We start from the raw sequence: 19666 nt of genomic DNA on the forward strand, positions 1-19666 counted from the left end.
GTGTGAAAAGCCCCGGAGATGGATGGGGAGGAAGGGTGGGTTTGTGAAGATGTTGTTTTTGGTGGCAACGGCAGCAGCCTCAGGACTCTGTGGTGCCCTGAGAAGGAGGCAGAGGACCCAAGCAGCGATCCTACCGCTTAACTGCTGATCCTGCCTCCTAGGTGGCTATCAGGTCTCTTGCCCCCACACCTCCCACCCAAAGCTCAGGGCCTCATTCATGAGGCCTTCACACCCCTTGCCCCCCCCCCCCCCCGGTTTTGAAGGCCCTATGAATGAGGCTAGTTGGGAACAGTGCAAAGCTAGTGAGTTTGCCAGTCTCATCCTGACTAAGTGGTGTGGCTTCCCAAATGGCCTCATTCATGCTGCCTTCTGTCTGCCCTCCCTGGCATGCTGTGCCTCTGCTGCTGAGCACATTACATTTGAGAGCAAATCCATTTTTGTAATATGCAATATGCACCTTCAAAATTAAGGTCCCCATTACATTTGATGGCACATTATACTTGAGTAAATATGAATAGTACTTATCTCAACTTGCCTTTGAAATACTAGAAAATCATATGCGGATGCCATGGCAAGTGTCTGTAACATTGATAAAGGGAATTTTACAACTGTTGATTCACCAAAAAATTGTTTGACGTAGAGAAACCTTATACGAAATGAAAAATAGGACAGACTCTTTAAAGTAATGGAACATTCACTGAATTTAATGAAAGGACATTATAAACATACTATAGCCACAACAGCAGACAATTTCAGTTCAAACAATAAAATGTGAGGTAGACTGACTAGTGAAGCTAAATTCACCAAGTTTTGGTTAAGAGAGTTTATATTAAGGACTGGTTTGAACCTGATGGGCTTCCTACACAGACTGGTTCAGTGTGTGTACTTACAGAATGGCTGGACACATTATTTTTGCTTCATACAGATGCTTTGGGAAGTTGTAGCTAATTTTTCATATAGCCTAAATCCAATGTTATACTGATGTTGGTCTCATGTACCAGCATATCAGAACTTTTATTTCGGTGCTCTTTCCCCATTAGTAGCACCTGAAAACTGACTCCACAGAGTTTCCCAGCTTTCTAGGACAGGTGCTTCAGCGGCATGAGATTGCAGTGTGAGGAAGTACTCCTGTTAGCAAATATAATCTCCCATTGGATCCTGGCCATTGCCATCCCATAATTTACACAAAAATTAGTATGTGTAGGAAACTGGTCAAGTGAAAATCAGTCCTAAGAATGCAACATTTAACTCCTTTTCAGAGATCACACAAAGCACTGCATAAATTACAGAAATATCTGAGTGATTTATTTATAATTACAGATTACATTCAGTACAACCTGTGACCTGTCACTTACTCATGTTGAACAAGTCTGCAGGTAAATAATGCTGGCCTATTGAATACATTCATGTCGTTCTCTTCTGGCGAGGCCTGTAGCTAAAATAACAATATGGTGGCATTTTGTGGCTTGCGGATTCTTTTCTCTCCCATATGCCACACCTCAAGAAGCACATATTAATGTATTCCATTAAACTTTTTGATTAGTGTATGAATACATTTCCTAAAATGCTTCAACCAAAATGCTTCTTTCTTATATTGGTGACATTGTTTTGACTGATCAATTATTCTTATCCAGTACAGGAGAAAGCATTCAGGATCTTTCCACACAATCACACAAAGCATTCCCTAGTAACTGTAGTGAAATGTGTAGGCATCCACCAGTGAGAACACAACAAAACTCACAGTCCTGCATAAGTTGCTCAATAGGGAGTGCACAAGGAGAAATTCTAAATACAAACTGCATGAACTGGATAGCACTTGAGTGCAAATGCTTTACACAATTATTTTTAACTAAATGTATTTCTTTGTAAATGGCTACAAAAGTGATATTTTGTGCCAGGAGAAGGAAATACAGTACCTAGAATATGGTACATTTTTTTTCTAGATACTGGCTCAGAAACATAACCCAAGCTTCCTCACAAATGTGGCCCCAAACTCTGGATTGTGTGAAAAGGCCCTTGGTCTCCAAGTCCTCAACCTACAGATATTTCTTTATCTAAGGTCTAATTGTGTAATTCTCAGCACCTGGAATTTTAAGAACTTAGTGCAAACATCAAATATACAAAGAAAGTTTTGAAAGCTTTACAGCTGCAAATTTACAATAAAATGGCAGCTCTCTGCAAACTCAACAACTATATTCCAACTATGTAGGCATTGAATCCTGCTGACAGAACCAGAACAAGGATATCCCTAGAATAGCAGTCATGTGTTTGTAGGCTGTCCCAGTGAATCCACCAGTCTTACAGCCCCTAAACTGTAGCATCTACCCAACAATCCACTAAATTATAAGGCAGATTTTGTATGGGCACAAAAAGAAATCCCAAATCTATACTAAAGTAAACAATTGTTCATTTGAAATATGCTACATTTAAGTAAGACTATAATAAAACCAATTGGTTTGAAAACCACTACTTCCCTTTTTAACTTCAATCAATATATTATGCTTTTTGTCATTTGTAAACAGCTCTTTCACAAGGTAAAAAAAAGTTGCATGATTTTAACACTTTGTTCTAAATGCAGTTTTGGCAGGTGCTTCTTAACTGAGTCACAGTTAAGTATAATCAATGTAATGCAAATGAATATTAATTTCACCATCTTCTGAAACAGGTTGCTAGTCTTAAAATTTTGTGCAACACAAAGAAGTGTAAGAATGTTTATGAAGGAAAAACTATCAATATAGTAAAGAATAACCAAGAAAAGCTGGAAAAAGAAAATGAATCTACCACATCATTGTTAACTACAGTATGAAGACCCGATTGTACTAGACTTATTTAAACTCAGGCTATTTCACAGCACAAAGTGCTGGTGCAAAGAAGTTCATTTTAAAACAATTCAGTACCTGTTTAAAGTAATGCTATTTTGACACACCTCTCCATTTCAGACAAGCAAAAGGACTGTTGGATCCAGTCAGACATACATGCGGTAACTGCATCTGAAAGAGTTTCAGGAGACTTGGGTTTTCCTTATTTTTGTGAAGCACACCTGCAAGCAGTATAAGGAGGCATTGCAGATGGAGGTTCTTATGCCTTTCCCACAATCCACAGCTTAAAGTTTCTTCTGAGGAAGATGTAAACCATCATAGCCCAAGCTGCTAGATCACATAAACTGTTCAAAAAGATGACTGATTTCCCATTCCTACACATTGCATATGAAGGGATGGGAAATGGTGAGGAAAACGTGTCCATGAGTCCATTGAGAGTCTTCTGCTTGGATCAAACCTTCTGCATTTAAAACAGAAGTGTCAAGCTTGTGGCCCTCCAGATGTTTCAAACTCCAATTCCAAGAGGCTCTAGCGAATGAACCCAAAAGATGTTCACCAATGCTTCCTCCTCATCCTAGAAAGAAGTGACAAGTGTAGTGCCGCAGGGTTCCGTTCTAGCCCTGGTTCTGTTCAACGACTTTATTAACGACTTAGATCAGTGGTTCTCAGCCTGTGGGTCCTCAGATATTTTGGCCTTCAACTCCCAGAAACCCTACCATCTGGTAAACTGGCTGGGATTTCTGGAAGCTGTAGGCCAAAACACCTGGGGACCCACAGGTTGAGAACCAATGACTTCGATGAAGGGTTAGAAGGCATTATCATCAATTTTGCAGAAGACCCCAAATTGGGAAAGATAGCTAATACTCTAGAAGATAGGAAACAGAATTCAAAACGATCTTAACAGATTGGAGAGATGGGCCAAAACTAACAAAATGAAGTTCAACAGTGAGAAAATGCGAGATGCTCCACTTAGGCAGAAAAAATGAAATGCAAAGATACAGAATGTGGGACACATGGCTTGACAGCAATATGTGTGAAAAAGAGCTTGGAGTCCTTGTGGACAACACGTTAAACATGAGGCAACAATGTGATGCAACAGCTAAAAAAGCCAATGGGATTTTGGCCTGCATAAATAGAAGTATAGTGTCTAGATCCAGGGAAGTCATGATACCTCTCTATGTTGCCTTGGTCAGACCACACCTGAAATACTGTGTCCAATTCTGAGCACCACAATTGAAGGGAGATGTTTACAAGCTGCAATGTGTCCAGAGGAGGGCGACTAAAACGATCAAGGGTTTGGAGAGCAAGCTCTCTGAGGAGTGGCTTAAAGAGCTGGGCATGTTTAGCCTGCAGAAGAAAAGGCTGAGAGGAGACATGATAAGGGCCGTGTATAAATATGTGAGGGGAAGTCACAGGGAGGAGGAAGCAATCTTGAATTCTGCTGCCCTGGAGACTAGGATGTGGAACAATGGCTTCAAACTACAGGAAAGGAGATTCCACCTGAACATGAGGAAGAACTTCCTGACTGGGAGAGCTGTTCAGCTGTGGAACTCTCTGCACCGGAGTGTGGTGGAGGCTCCTCCTTTGGAGGCTTTTAAACAGAGGCTGGATGGCTATCTGTCGGGGGTGCGTTGAATGTCATTTTCCTGCTTCTTGGCAAAGTATTAAACTGGATGGCCCATGGTGTCTCTTCCAACTCTTATGATTCTATGTTTCTAGCCAGCTTGTCCAATGGCCCAGAATTCTGGGAAGTCCAAAGTACAAGTTTGACACCACTGCTTTAAAATAAATTAACCAGAATTTCTAGATGTATTCAAGACATTTAAAAAAACCATGGCTCCTACTGTTGGTCCCAACTCAGCCTAAGGAATTATGTAAGTGAAAAACATAATTTGGGAGGTGCTGCATTGCTCTGGCTGTAGGATTCACAGACACAGCTCCATCCCACTACTGCCAGCTGTAGGTGTGTACCTGCTAATATGAGATCCAGATCTTCATGCACCCGAGGAAGGAGGAGCCACCTTATGGGTTGAGAGGTATGAAGCACTATCATCCCCAGATACATTAGGGTAGCTGGAACATGGCCCAAGTGGCCAGCAGCCTAACAGATAGAGCTGCATCCATGAGCCTTCCTCTCTCCTTGCTGGGGGAATTTTTCACTTGGCAGCATGTTTCCTGAATCTCAACAGCCTGTGGTTTGATTTGCTTTTGTCATTAATTACTTTATTTAAAAACTATTAAAATCTTTAACGGGACAGCAAATGCTCTCAATAAGACAATAGTGTTATTTGCCCACAAGACCTGAGGCTTAAGCAAGATACTGATTGAAGAGGAAGAGGAGAAGGAGGAGGAGGAAGGTGGTGATGATGATGATGATTAAAACCCATGAATATCACTGGTGTAACAACCAAGCTAGAACAAAACAATGGGTTGCTTAGTCACTTCCCAATGGGTATTGGAAATCATTCAATGGTGTTTAAATACACTGCAAGAGACCACATGCCTAAGTAATCTATTTAGTCTGGCTGATCAGCTATTTTTCAAGGTTTCTCCCTACAGCTTGGGTTTTAAAATTTCAATTTGATACATACTATCGCAGAGAAAGAATCTGATAACATTTAGGGGATATGTCCTATCCCTTTTATAGAGACCTCTGGATTCAGATCAACAAAGTTGGTTACCCTAAAGGACGAAACAAAAGCTGTTAGACAAACCTGTGTGTGCATACAATGCCTGCTGTACATTCATTGATTTGTTCAGGCTTATGTAGTAAACGTTGAAACTTTTGTGAAAATTTTGCCAAAACAATTTCAATACATATAAAATTACAAACCTTAAGCTAACACTGCACAGAAAGTGAACAAAGATTACTCCTTTCAACACAAATATCTATGTTACTTTTTCATTTCAAACCCCTGAGTTTTACCGTACCAAATGTACAGATACAAAGAGAAACAAGAGATCATTCCTCAGTATATTATCTTCAAATTCTTCCCCATTCTTAGTGTGGACCGTATAACACATTCAAGTTGATAGAGAACAAAAGTCAGTTCAATTTCCGCTATTTAGCACAGTATGAAGAGCTCAGGAGACAGCATCTACCCAAATGTTATTCTCCTAAGTTGGGTCACAGTTGGTATACCATGATGTTCTGTAATGCTGGCCCATGAGGAATTAGCTTGAATGAATACTCGTTCCATCATAAAACAGAGAAACATATAAAGACTGGTCCAAAAATCTGGGAAATCCTTAGTGAACATAATTATTCGTTGCACTTTGCTCCACAGTGATTGTACTTAAAATGAAAGAAGGGGGAAAAACCACAGTCAGACTTTTTAGTTTCTCTTCTCTTCATCATTTTTCTCAAGCTTATATATGGCGTCCAGTCAGAAAATAGAGTGGCTTATCGTCACTACTGTTGGCAGTTTGAAATTCATCTCTCAGACGAAACTGCCATTCATCTTCCAGCTCTAAACGGACTATAGTTTGACGCAAGGAGCTCCTGTCTTGGCAAATGACACACAGGGTTGCACCTTAGATCAAAAAACAAAATACAGTTTACAACATGGTTCATCAACTGGCATGTTTATTTTCTAAAATGTCTTTTGCTATTTGAAAATATTAGCCAGACACAAGTAAGGATTGCTCCTGAATAAAAATCCTTTTCTAGGTTAATTTTATAGTGTATGTAATATGTTTGTATCAGAAAATTATGAGGGGTGGATCTCAAATACCACTCTTAAGGAAATAGTTTTCACATGCTTTGTTTCCTATTGTAATTAAGCACATAAAAGGGCACACAAGCCAAGGATAAACTAGTGGAAACTGCATGCTGCTATGGAGTGTAGCCATTTCTGCGATTTCTGTTGCCTTTTGTTCTCTCTTGGTTTCCACATTGGTTTCCTCCAGCAAACAAAGATATTCAGTAGACTACCAGCACAGAAATGGATCTGTTGTGATGAGATTCCTCAAACAGTAATCCAGTGGATGGGCTATATTAGTGACTATTTCTAGTGTTGAAGTTGCTGCTAACTGTGAGAGAAATAAGGTTGAACACTGTGTAAGCCACCCACTGCATGGCTATCAGCCTCCTCCCAGTAGACTCAAATTAAGGAAAAGCTTCATGAGAACCACCACTCCTCTTAATGTGCCCCCAACAACAGCAAGAGCATCTCTCTGAGCAGCTAAACCAGGTAATCCCAACTGGATGGGTCTACCTTGAGGGGCAAACCAAGAATGGTCAACTTGGAAGTCCCTGGACAGACTCAGGAGTGGAGTGGGCAGATCAAAAGACTACCTGGCTACCTGAAATAATCCTCTGCCTTGTGCGACTGTGGAGCAGAACAAACAACTCAGCACCTGTGTAGTTGTCAACAATGCCCTGCCTCGTATACAGAGGAAGTATTGTTTAAAGCTACAGATAATGCGGTTTTGATCAAAAATTATTTAGCTGCTTGTGCTCCTTCTAGTTTTATCAGTTTTATATTTATGTACGCAATGCTTTTGACATGAAATAAAGCAATGGCAAAGGTAGGCAGTCAAAATCTGCTGGCTGCGAGTAACTATGTACCTCTACTGCAGAGCTTTCCAAACATTTCATGTTGATGGCTTGCTTTTTAGACACATATCATTTTGCGACATAATACAGTAATTTAGTTTTATTACAAAATGGAATTTAAACCAACCCCTTATAAGAGACACAGACACAAATTATAATAAAGAAATCTATGGGGACACAACATAACTCATGAAAACTTTTCATTTATATTGCTTATTTCACATAGACTCAGATGTCTGCGCAACAAACCCCACTGTAGTTGAAACATGTTGCAATGAACAGTTTGGAAAGTTCTGCTTTAATGAATTCATTTCTTCATGGCTACAGTGTCCACAGCCTCCTCCTTCTTCCTACCTACACTGACATATGGTACCAATAGTGTTTTGGCTGTGACTTGAGATCCCATACTGTCTTAGGGTAACATTAATACCTGTTGGCTGAGCTAGCTTAGGACTCTGGACTTAGACTTGGAGTTGTCTCTTTTAAATGTTCTTTTAAACTTACAATTATGTTTTAATTAATGTTTAACCGTGTTTTTATTATTGTTGTTGGCATCTAATGGTTGCTGGTTTTAAGCCGCCCTGAGTCCCCCTCTGGGAGTGAGAAGGACGAAATATAAATGTAAATATAAATATAAATATAAATGTCTGAAATAAATAAATAGCTGAGTTATGATAGTCCCATGTAATTGCTATATTGAATACCACCGATGCACAATGCATGAGAAAGAGTAAATACACATATCTATCATGCTGTGCAATGTACTGTGTCAGTATGCATTGCACCATTTGCACTGATATACTGCTCAAAGCGTGTAATTGGGCATCTGCAATGATTCCACATTTGAAATTCCAACTGCACCAACAAATCATTTTGCATTGTCAAAGGCTTTCATGGCCAAAATCACTGGGTTGTTGTAGGTTTTTCGGGCTGTATGGCCATGTTCTAGAAGTATTCTCTCTCCAAAGGAGGATGACTAAAATGATCAAGGGTCTAGAGAACAAGCCCTATGAGGAGGGGCTTAAAGAGCTGGGCATGTTTAGCCTGAAGAAGAGATGGCTGAGAGGAGATATGATAGCCATGTATAAATATGTGAGAGGAAGTCACAGGGAGGAGGGAGCAAGTTTGTTTTCTACTGCCCTGGAGACTAGGACGCGGAACAATGGCTTCAAACTACGAGAAAGGAGATTCCATCTGAACATGAGGAAGAACTTCCTGACTGTGAGAGCCGTTCAGCAGTGGAACTCTCTGCCCTGGAGAGTTGTGGAGGCTCCTTCTTTGGAAGCTTTTAAACAGAGGCTGGGGTGCTTTGAATGCAATATTCCTGCTTCTTGGCAGGGGGTTGGACTGGATGGCCCATGAGGTCTCTTCCAACTCTATGATTCTATGATTCTATGACGTTTTGCCTGCATCTATGGCAAGCATTCTCATAGTTGACCTCAAAACCTCTGAGTATGCCTGCCATAGATGCAGGCGAAACATCTAGAGAGAATGCTTCTAGAACATGGCCATACAGCCTGGAAAACCTACAACTACCCAATCCATTTTGCATTGTTCAAAAAAGTCATTCTGCATGTGCATACATTATTAAGTATTATGGAGCAGCTGGTTCTAAATTATTTTTAGTGGACATCTTGAGGTACTCAAGAGCAATACAGAGTTTCAGTAGGAATGTTTCTTAAGAGTCTGGGGTGAATATGATGTATAGTGCCCATCTAGCTTTTAGGGCATTGGTCCCTTAGTTTTCAGATTTAAAGTACACTTGGGAAAAAGGAAGTGGAAGTTTTTAGTGATGCCAGCGTCCCTTACATTATGACAGCTCCTTCCTTATGCAACAGGTTCTTGCATGCATTGCCTAGTTTACTCTACTAGGAAAAAAAATAAGGAAGCACTAAATAATGGGTCAGTGCAGAAATTGTATTACCTTTCAGGAATTTGAACTTCTTAAGAAAATCTGCTCCTACAAAAGAGTCACAAAGATATAGAAGAAGCCCACTGAAAAACACCCCTTCGTAGCTGACGTTAATAGAGTGTGGCCGTGAACTGACATAGCAAAGAGCTACCTATATCGGGGGAAAAGACAGAAAGTTATACAGATTTGAATATTATCTCTTTTTATAACTTAGCATATCTGCCGCCATAACATCAATGGTGAACTTTAGCTGGAGAGAGGTTGGTCTCAGACCTGGCAGTTGCCACCCTTATTTAGATAACCCCAGAAGAAATTGAAATTATTGCCCTCAGCAAGTTTAAATCAGAAATCAGAAGAAGTATGAATGAAATCACATTTAAAAAGAAGAACCCATAGTAAATGTAAATGTATTAAAAGATGGAACATAAAAAATGAAATAAAAAGAGGAGCTAACTTATGGATGCCATTAGCCTACAGTTTGATGGAGCCCCACTTGTAGCAATTACAAAACAGCATTAGAGCTACAGCTTCATAAACTCTTTCAGAGGCTCATTTTAAAGAAAGGATTCGGCTATTTATAAGATTCCTAGAGACATACTTGCAGCCCAATGTTTAGATAGCAGTCAACAGCCAACACAGGGTTCTTGAAGTTGTGAATGGCCTTTGGGAAAAGCTTGTACGTAGCATGTTGAAGGAACTTCTCTAAAAGAAACTGAGCTGGAGCTGCTAGGAGTGTGTGCTCACTGTCCGGAGCACAGACATATTGAAGAGGCATTATTGGAGTCAAACTCTCTGATACCTGTAAAAACAACAAGAGGTTAATATATAAAATCTGTATGTTAATCAGAAGAATACTTGCAGATGCAACTCTAATGACTTCATCATTTCAAAATGTTGGGCACAATAGTAAGAATACTGCGCAGTTAGTGGAACCACACTGAGCTAAAGAAATATTACTACAGAGTAAAGGTCCTCAGGCCTTAACACATTTTCCATTGATCCAAGAAATTCAACTAATGTTAGAGCCCTGGATCTCTACTCTCATACTTTATCTACATACTTCACTTTCTCAGAGATCAGTGGGGATAACAACACGTAAAATCATCTGCAGTATCACTAGCAGCTAAATATATTTGGAGGACACAGCCAATGCTGAAAAGTGCAGAATGAATGCATGAATAATCGTTCTTGCCAAATACGCATGTTCAAACGCTATGCACTTGTGAAAGTATATGTGCATGTTTTACGGCTGGGACAAGAAATTGTAAAAAATATTAAAAATTAATTACAAAAATGTGAGTCAAGCACTGAAATATTAATGGATGCAATGACTCAGCGAAACTGCAGTTCAATATAAGCAGGTGTGCCTGTTGCTTAGTAATGCCTCAGTGTGACAGAAGCTTCTCTGTGTGAGAGAACGCTTCAGTGGGAGAATAGGTCTTAGTGGTAGTAGGCCTCAAAGGCCTCACAGTGTGAGGTAGGCTTTAGTCTGTGAGAAGCTTCAGTGAGAGACGCTCCAATGTGAAGGCTTTTGTGTAAAGCTACTTTGTAACTTTGGTGTGAGTGGAGGCTCCGTGAGAGCAAAGCTGTTTATCTGCATAAGAAAGAAGCCTAGCATGGAAGCAAAGAAGGAAGTGTAAAGAACTTTATTTGTCGTACCTTGTTCTTGTAAATAGTGCAACCATATTATTTTGCTATAAAGAAAAGTCTCCTATAGAAGAGATAACATTGTTCTGTGTGTTTTTGTTGTTTTTATCACTTTTGACTACTGGTGCTGGGTCATATTCTGCTGTGCATTTATAAGGAGGGTCTTTTGTTAATAAGCCCACTTGCCCAACAGAAATAACAGGGCTCCTGTCCCTTGAATGGCTGCGCATTCCTCACACAAAGAACGATTGTGCCTGGGACCAAATGACCACTGGGAAGCAGAACTTCTATGCAGACCTGGTTGTAACTAATGTTTCCAGCATCACATGGCAGGTTTCAGTTTGTGTGTTTTACTGTTTTCCAGCTCTACATGGGTATATTTTCAGGATGTCCCTCACTACCAAGTCAATATTTCCTGGAACAGCATTTACCAAACACTAGACTTCTAGATATTCTGGACTTGAGTTCCCAGAACCCTGCATCATATGGCTAAGGCAACCAAAGCTTCTGGGAGTTGAATTACTGTCCTAGAACAATTTGGTAACTCGGGTATTACCAATCATATTTTTACTTCATTGGTTACTTCAAAATGAAAATGGAAGGAAATTCAATTTTTGTCACTCAAAAAGAAAGAAGGATAGAAAGAATGAAAGAGAATGAGAGGGAGAGAAAAGGATGGGGGATACTATTTAGTCTTTTTCTTCCATTTTTTGGTTCAACCATGGCACTTACCATAATTTTTGGTTTAATATCAAAGTCCTTTTGACCTCCAACCTGGATGTGTTTCTTCATGAGGCTGAAGTTGTTAAAGCAACAAATAAGGAGACCGCTGCTATTTGTTCTCAGATTAAAATCTACATCTTCACAGAAATACCTAAACAGTTGGATATAGGATTACATGGATTCAATCAAAACAATGATTTCTACTTTCTATTACATCTTTTGATTATTTGCAAAAAGTTGTACTGAAACCTAAATGTGTACAATCCTGAAAATAAAACAAGTTGCTGATCTAACACTGTCTAAAGCAGGCATGGGCAAACCCAGGCCTACAGGCTGGATGTGGCCCTTTGGGCTCTTTGCCCGAACCCCCATCTGCTTTGGCTTCCCCTTCAGTATGTGGATGCAGTGGCCTGCCATGACCCCAGGCTGAGAGGAGGGCACTCGGCAGCAGTGTGTTTGTCTCCCTCCTTTCAGCTCTGGGGAAGGTGGGCTGCTGCCTTCCTGGAGCCCAGAGAAATAATTCTACTGACTTTCACACGCTTATTGCATTATCTGTACCCCTCAGTCTTATTTTAAAACTATTAGAAGTTTGCACTTATAACCAAAAGCCATATTAGTAAAGATTTTAATTTGCCTACCTGTTTAGATCATATTGCACATTTTGGGTCAGGTCTATGTTGAGCAGTATGAAGTCGTGTATGTGGCACCTGGAGAAAGGAGTTTTGGGTGGGTTGGAATTTAACTTGCTGTTCCATTTCTGAATGCCCAGGATTGCATAATGGACAATTTTTGGTGTGGCTTCAATGTGTTGTAGAACACTCTTCAGAGACACATTTTTACTAGTTGATCCTTGCTCCATGGGCTGACTGTAAAAGGTAAAATATTGTTATTGTACTCAACACTATAGAACATGAGTGAGAAACCTTATAGTACAGAAGTGTAAGAAATATGCAGTGTGCAGTGGGACTGCTAGAAAGTGAGCAGCTTTAGGAAGATTATGGCTCTGGCTTTTAACTATTGTGTGAGGAGAGGGCAACAATTAGAACTTTTTCACGTTATGATTGTGAAGTAAATGAATTGTTGGGACTTGGATTAGGGAGACCTGTGATTCTGACTGTTTCTGTCTTTTGTTTGGGGATGTTTATTTCCTTCTCTTTCTCATATTTTGTGATTGGTTTTCATTGTTGGCTGCTCTAAACAGTTTACAATCATCAGAAGGGACAGCTATATATTTGGGTTGCTGTGAGTTTTCCAGGCTGTATTGGCCATGTTCCAGAAGCATTCTCTCCTGACGTTTCACCCACATCTATAGCAGGCATCCTCAGAGGTTGTGAGATCTGTTGGAAACTAGGCAAGTGGGGTTTATAAAGGATTCTCTCAAGGCAGGAAGCTGCCAGGCTTTGAAGCTGTAAGGATATTCAATGCCAATCAAGGTGGCCAATTGCAACATTCACACTTGCCTCCAGCAGACAAGAGTTATTTTGCCCATCCTGGATATTCCACAGATATATGAACTCCACTTGCCTAGTTTCCAACAGACCTCACAACCTCTGAGGATTCCTGCCATACATGTGACACATCAGGAGAGAATGCTTCTGGAACATGGCCATACAGCCCAGAAAACTAACAGCAATCAAGTGATTCCGGCCATTTAAACCTTCAACAACACCACTATATATTGGTTCATAAATAAACGAACAAGGAGAGAGTAATCAGGTACATTGACATGAATTCATTGAATGAGGACCAGGACACAAATGGAATGAATTAATGTAATTTAGTCAGAAATATTTATAATAACTGTTGTTGGAAAAAAGATATGCAACTAGACAGATGTATTATGTGGAAAAACTATTCTGACACAAGGTGACAGAAGAGGAGACCTCTGTGTCAGAATACTAACACTGGGATTTAGCTTGGCTTTCTGGATGGGGAAATAAGTAGAGCACACATGCTAAATAGTCAACAGACCCTGAATACCTTGACTGCTCTTGGACACCATGACTATTCCATAAGACACAGGAATCATCCATGACAACAATAAATGGCCAGACACATTGGCGCTTGACTCCCAACTCCTCCAGCCGGTTTCTCTCCAGTTCCAAGTTATGGTAAGAAAGTTCCTTAATAAGAAATCTAGCAGCACCTGAGAACAAACAGCACAGAGATTTATTTTTGGAAAGGGAGGCCGGTGTTTCTAAATCTCAGCAAATATTTTTGAGCTTGTTGAGTCTATCGAGAGTTGTGTTATCTCAGGTGTTGTGATATCTCAAGTGAACCTAATGAACTCAATCTTTTACTTATTGGAGTGCAGCTGGCACTGCTGAAGGGTGCACCAAATGCCCTTAAGGAGGTCCCAGAAATTCCTGTTTCCCCACTTGCTTCCTGTTTGCTTTGGGGATCATTTTGCCTTAGACATATCTCTTATGCCTTCCATTATTGCGTTTTATTCCCACTTCAATTGCCATTGCTCATTAATATGGCATTCTAGGAAGTGTAGTCTCGTGAGGTCCTAAAGCTTTCTGGCAGAGATTTCTGGATACCTCATGAAACTACAAATCCCATGATTCCCAAAGACAAAATCTTGGCATTTAAACTGGCATCGAGATGCTCTAGTTGTATAGTAGGAAAGAAACCCCTAATTCTGTGATGTCTAGTATTACATCAGGGTAAGTTATAGCTGCCAGAGATAGTCAATTGCATGGATATAAATGCATATGTGTGCACACAAAAATACTGTTTTATTATTCAAGAATACAAGTAAATATAGACTGAAGCTAGATCTAGTTGGAGGATAGCAAAGTGTTAAATGAATGCCAGTTGCAGAATCAACTGGCATTGTAATTGTTGTGCATTCACCTGACTGAAGATCACATACATGGCACTTGGGAATAATTTCAAATGCCAGTATTATTAGGGCTTTTTTTCATGTCAGGAGCGGCTTGAGAAGCTGCAAGTCGGTTCTGGTGTGAAAGAATAGGCCGTCTGCAAGGATGTTGCCCAGGGGAAGCCCAGATGTTTGACCATCCTGTGGGAGGCTTCTCTCATGTCCCTCCACATGGGAAGCTGGGGCTGACAGATGGAAGCTCACTCCACTCCCTGAATCCGAACCGTCAGCCTTTCAGTCAGCAGTCCTGCTGACACAAAGGTCTAACCCATTGTGCCACCAGGGGCTCCTTGTATTATAAGGTAGGCTCTAGGTGTAAGCCATTCACACACTTGAGCTTTTTAAAAAATATTTGAAATAACAACTCAGTGATGGAATATTCCTCTATTTAAAAATATTTTACAGCAACGACTCCTGTGTCCAGCCTTAAAATGGTTTATGGCCAAATAAATGTCAAATTCTGTTTATTGAAACAATTCTTTATCTCCTCCTGGTTTTTGAAATAAAAGAAATATGTTTGCACTTTGGTATCTCATCCTGCTTTACTCACCAACTCCAGCATTGTTGAACATGCCTGGTAAAACTAGCATGATATGGTTGGGCCAGTATTTGCGGTAAAGTGGCATTTCATATTCCTTGACCACAAGAAGATGGAGATGGTTGATGCCTTCCATAGCATGGTAAAGATTCAAGAGGCCATGCTCATGGCGCCCACTTGAAGGAGTGAAAATGGGACTCTTTACTGCATTCAGATTCTGTTGGAAGGACAAGTTCAATGAATCTTTTTATGTGTATATGTGTTTAATTTTTTATTACTGGCTCATGTGACAGTGCAGTAAATGGCAAAAGTATTGTACAATATACAATGCTGCACACAATGTAATGCAGTTTACAGTAAATACAATATCCATACTATCTAATGGATTATTCCATTATTTTGGAGGTTGAACACATTGGATATTACTGTATGATAGACCTCAGTTGGGTTTAAAGTTCTGTCTTTCCATAACAATAACATTTACATTTTACTTTTACTATCTAACAATGCACTGGCTTTCTGCCCCTTCCAAATCATGCCATTCAGACACCAATATCCTTTTCACATGTGTAACTCATCTCACATTTGTACATTTAATTTAATTCTTCCTGCCCAAAATATGACAGTTCTTTAGTATTTGTGCAATAATTATTTTCAGAGAACAAAAACCTGAAAATCACCAAAACATGAGGAAATAAAGCAAGAGTCTAGTTCAGGATCACTAGGTTCAACAATTGTAACCAGAAAGAGATTAGCCAATTTCTTTGTACTTCGGTCATTGAAAGGCAGAAAACGTGGCTGTGCTTAATTACACAATTAATTACTGACTTAGCTCTACCACTTAGCAATAGCACCAACTGTCATCCCTGATTAATTGAAGTAGGTGCTTTAATGGGAAGGATGTATAATGTAATCTGAAGAGTGCCATCTCTCTGTTAGATGGATGATTGTAAAGGGTTGGTTTGTGACTCTTTCTGTCATCTGCTAAATTCAGCAGCTCCCTTTGTTCGTTCAAGTCTTTAGTTGTTTGTATCTTCCTTACACAATATTCACATCTTATAATTGCACCCTGAAGCTACAGTAGAGTCTCGCTTATCCAAAATAAATGGGCTGGCAGAACACTGGATAAGTAAAAATATTGGATCATAAGGAGGGATTAAGGAAAAGCCTATTAAATGTCAAATGACATTATGATTTTACAAATTAAGCACCAAAACATCATGTTTTACAACAAATAGACAGAAAAAAACAGTTCAATACATGGTAACGTTATGTACTAATTATTATATTTACAAATTTAGAACCAAAACATCACAATGTATTGTAACAGCTGTGGATGCGGGTGGGAGGCAGACTGTGTTGGATAATACTGAAGGTTGGATAAGCAAAGGCTGCATTAGCAAGACTCTACTGTATTTGGGTTCTGTGATTTGGAGTACAAGATATTTTTTTTCTGTATCAGGAGCGACTTGAGAAACTGCAAATTGCTTCTGGTGTGGAAGAATTGGCCGCATGCAAGGACGTTGCCAGGGGATGCCTGGATGTTTTTGATGTTTTACCATCCTTGTAGGAGGTTTCTTTCATGTCCCTGCATGGAGAGCTGGAGCTGACAGAGGGAGCTCATCCACGCTCCCCCCGGATTCAAACCTCTGACCTGTCGGACTTCAGTCCTGCTGGCACAAGGGTTTAACCCATTGCACCATGGGGGACTCTGGACTACAATAAGCTTACTCAATATTTTGATTAGTGTGGCACGGGGAGAAAGATCAATGAGCAAATCAATTGACCTAGAGGGCAATCATTTCCCTTGCTTCCTTATTTTCAGGAAAATTTCTAAACCACAGGTTTGACCTGTGACACCCTTTTTTTTTTTTTTTTTTGCTCTTGTCTTGAAAACCAGAAACAACTCTCGCAGCTCCTGTACTATAGACCCTTGAACTGAGCTGAATTGTGGGGATTTCCTTGCCATGATGTTTACAGTTGTGTGTTTTCTAAACAAGTTAAATCTGCAGCAGTCCAGTCTATTCGTAGTTCTGCACAAAGCGTTTGGATATGATCCTAGAGGAATTAATAGGCGAAAGACTCCTGTCTTTTGGGTGATTCAGCACTATGCTGAAGGAATGTCTTGTGTTTCAGGTTACAGATTCTGAATGGTCTGGGGGCAGAAAGAAGGAGATAAGATCATGCTTGTTACTGATCCAGGTGTTGTTCCATTCTTAGGTGCAATGGCGAAGTCAGAGCATTCTCTGGTGATGAGACTCATTTAGCAAGCAGGGAAAGACAAACTGGTAAGTAAAGCTGAAATTCAGCAGCTATCTCAGCTGGTGACAGGACACTACCATATGTATTCTATGTTATGTACAAACATACACCAACAGTATCCTTGCCTCTGATGTAACACATCCTTTTGCCCTGTAGGGGTCATGTGTACTTCACTACATCAAGGCAAGTCTGCCAAAGACTGTAGGTAAAATTTTCCCACTTCTCCAAGTCTAGGAGAGCTGTAATGTACAGTTAGGTTAAAAGTAGTTTCATAGAATCATTGAGTTGGAAGAGACCTCGTGGGCTGTTCAGTCCAACCCCCTGCCAGAAAGCAGGAAAACCACATTCAAAGCACCTCTGACAGATGGCCATCCAGCCTCTGTTTAAAAGCCTCCAAAGAAGGAGCCTCCACCGCACTCCGGGGCAGAGAGTTCCACTGCTGAACAGCTCTCTTACACAGTTAGGACATTCTTCCTCATGTTTAGGTGGAATCTCCTTTATTGTAATTTGAAGTCATTGTTTCGTGTCCTAATCTCCAGGGCAGCAGAAAACAAATTGCTCCCTCCTCCCTATGACTTCCTCTCACATATTTATACATGGTTATCATGTCTCCTCTAATCCTTCTCTTCTGCAGGCTAAACTTGCACTGCTCTTTAAGCCACTCCTCATAGGGCTTGTTCTCCAGAGGCTTGATCATTTTAGTCGCCCTCCTCTGGAAACATTCCAGCTTGTCAACATCTCCCTTCGATTGAGGTGCCCAGAACTGTACACAGTATTACAGGTGTGGTATGACCAAGGCAGAATAGAGGGGTAGCTTGACTTCCCTGGATCTAGACACTATACGCTATACTTTCGTGCCCATGTCTATTTAAATTCTGAATTACAGCACAATAGTCCTCCTATAGAAAGTTGCAGAGGAGTAAGGGACTGCAACCAATAAACTACAAGCGGGAAATAAAATTATACAACCTATTATACCAATAGTGACTTTACTAGTATTAAGAATTAACAATCATATCTTGGGAATACACAGTAATTTTTTACCTCTTCCGGAATCCTATATCAGAAGCAGTTTCTGAACTATCTTCGATGATAGTCCCATATCAAGTTCATTAGGCCAGGCTAAATGTAACTAGTACATGGATAATTGCGATAGGATAAAATCATGCCAAGTCTAGAATAACCTCACACTGTACACCTGAATCTTCAGGGAATGGGTACAACCTCATTAAACCTTGGAAGGTTTTTTTTATATCAGAAGCAGCTTGAGAAACTGAAAGTCGCTTCTGGTGTGAGATAATTGGCCGTCTGCAAGGATGTTGCCCAGGGGATGCCCTGATGTTTTACCGTTTAAGGACATAAGGGTTCTCTCATGTCCCCGAATGGGAAGCTGGAGCTGACAGGCAGGAGCTCACCCCATCTCATGGATTCGAACCACTGACCTTCAGGTCAGCAGTTCAGCCAGCATAAGGGTTTAACCCATTGCGACACCGTGGCTCTTGTTATTAAATCTTGGTTAAACTGCACTATTCATATCAACTCGTGGAATTCAGTCATGCAGTGCAATTAGCATCAAATTTCTGACAAAAGACAGAACCTTTTAGCTCAAGGCTTACTTGTGGCCATAAACCGATAAGTGTCTGCCCTACAATTGCATTCTGATTAGAAGAAGGCAAAGCAGAGGGTGAACAAAACTCAAAAACCTGGAATTAGACACTAGAGAAACCTGTTTGAAGTATTATTTATTTGCTCACTTTTTCAGGTGTAATACGTAATGACAAATTATAGCAAAAAAGGGCTTGTTCGATGCATCTAAAACATATTTCACTCACCTTATCCGAGACAAGAGGAAGACGCATACTTTCCAAATGTTTGCCCTGTTTGCTGAAGACAAAATAGCTCTCTTTGGATTTGGGGATTATAAAATGAAGCTGAATCTCTTCTCCTAACATTGAAGATGAGAATGTAAAAGCGTGTAGGGTGGAGTCAGACATCTGCATACAAGGGAGAGAAAGCAATTATGACCTACTAAGGAGTTTTGCATGCCAACATAAAGCATATCTGGATTTGTAGGAATAGATCATCAATATATTTATTTCTTTACTATATTTACATCCCACACTTCTCATCTCGAAGGGAACTCAGAGCTCCTAACAAGTAGGCAAGAATTCAATGCCACATAAAACAGATATACAAATAAAATAAACATATGCACTAATAGCCATAAAATTAAAAAACATCTAAACATTAAAACCAATGATTGAAAACACACAATCCAAAATCATTACATGGGCAAAATTATCATATAGAAAGTACTGTA

At 40.1% G+C, this 19666-nt stretch overlaps 1 protein-coding gene across 2 annotated transcripts in view; it reads right to left on the minus strand.

Moving 5' to 3' along the window:
• Positions 1 to 683: 683 nt before the first annotated feature.
• GREB1L (GREB1 like retinoic acid receptor coactivator) overlaps positions 684 to 19666 on the minus strand; it is a 198913-nt gene continuing 179930 nt past the window's right edge. For both annotated transcript variants that reach the window (XM_060775150.2, XM_060775149.2), the window contains exons 27-34: positions 19179 to 19340; positions 15097 to 15301; positions 13640 to 13805; positions 12298 to 12525; positions 11669 to 11810; positions 9888 to 10088; positions 9302 to 9440; positions 684 to 6352 (exon numbers count right to left, since the gene is read on the minus strand). In XM_060775150.2, coding sequence (XP_060631133.2) covers positions 6189 to 6352; positions 9302 to 9440; positions 9888 to 10088; positions 11669 to 11810; positions 12298 to 12525; positions 13640 to 13805; positions 15097 to 15301; positions 19179 to 19340 — 1407 coding nt within the window. In that variant the 3' untranslated portion in view covers positions 684 to 6188. The remainder of the gene's footprint in view (positions 6353 to 9301; positions 9441 to 9887; positions 10089 to 11668; positions 11811 to 12297; positions 12526 to 13639; positions 13806 to 15096; positions 15302 to 19178; positions 19341 to 19666) is intronic.

The sequence above is a fragment of the Anolis sagrei genome, chromosome 4 (assembly GCF_037176765.1).
Source record: "Anolis sagrei isolate rAnoSag1 chromosome 4, rAnoSag1.mat, whole genome shotgun sequence".
Taxonomy (NCBI): Eukaryota; Metazoa; Chordata; class Lepidosauria; order Squamata; family Dactyloidae; genus Anolis; species Anolis sagrei.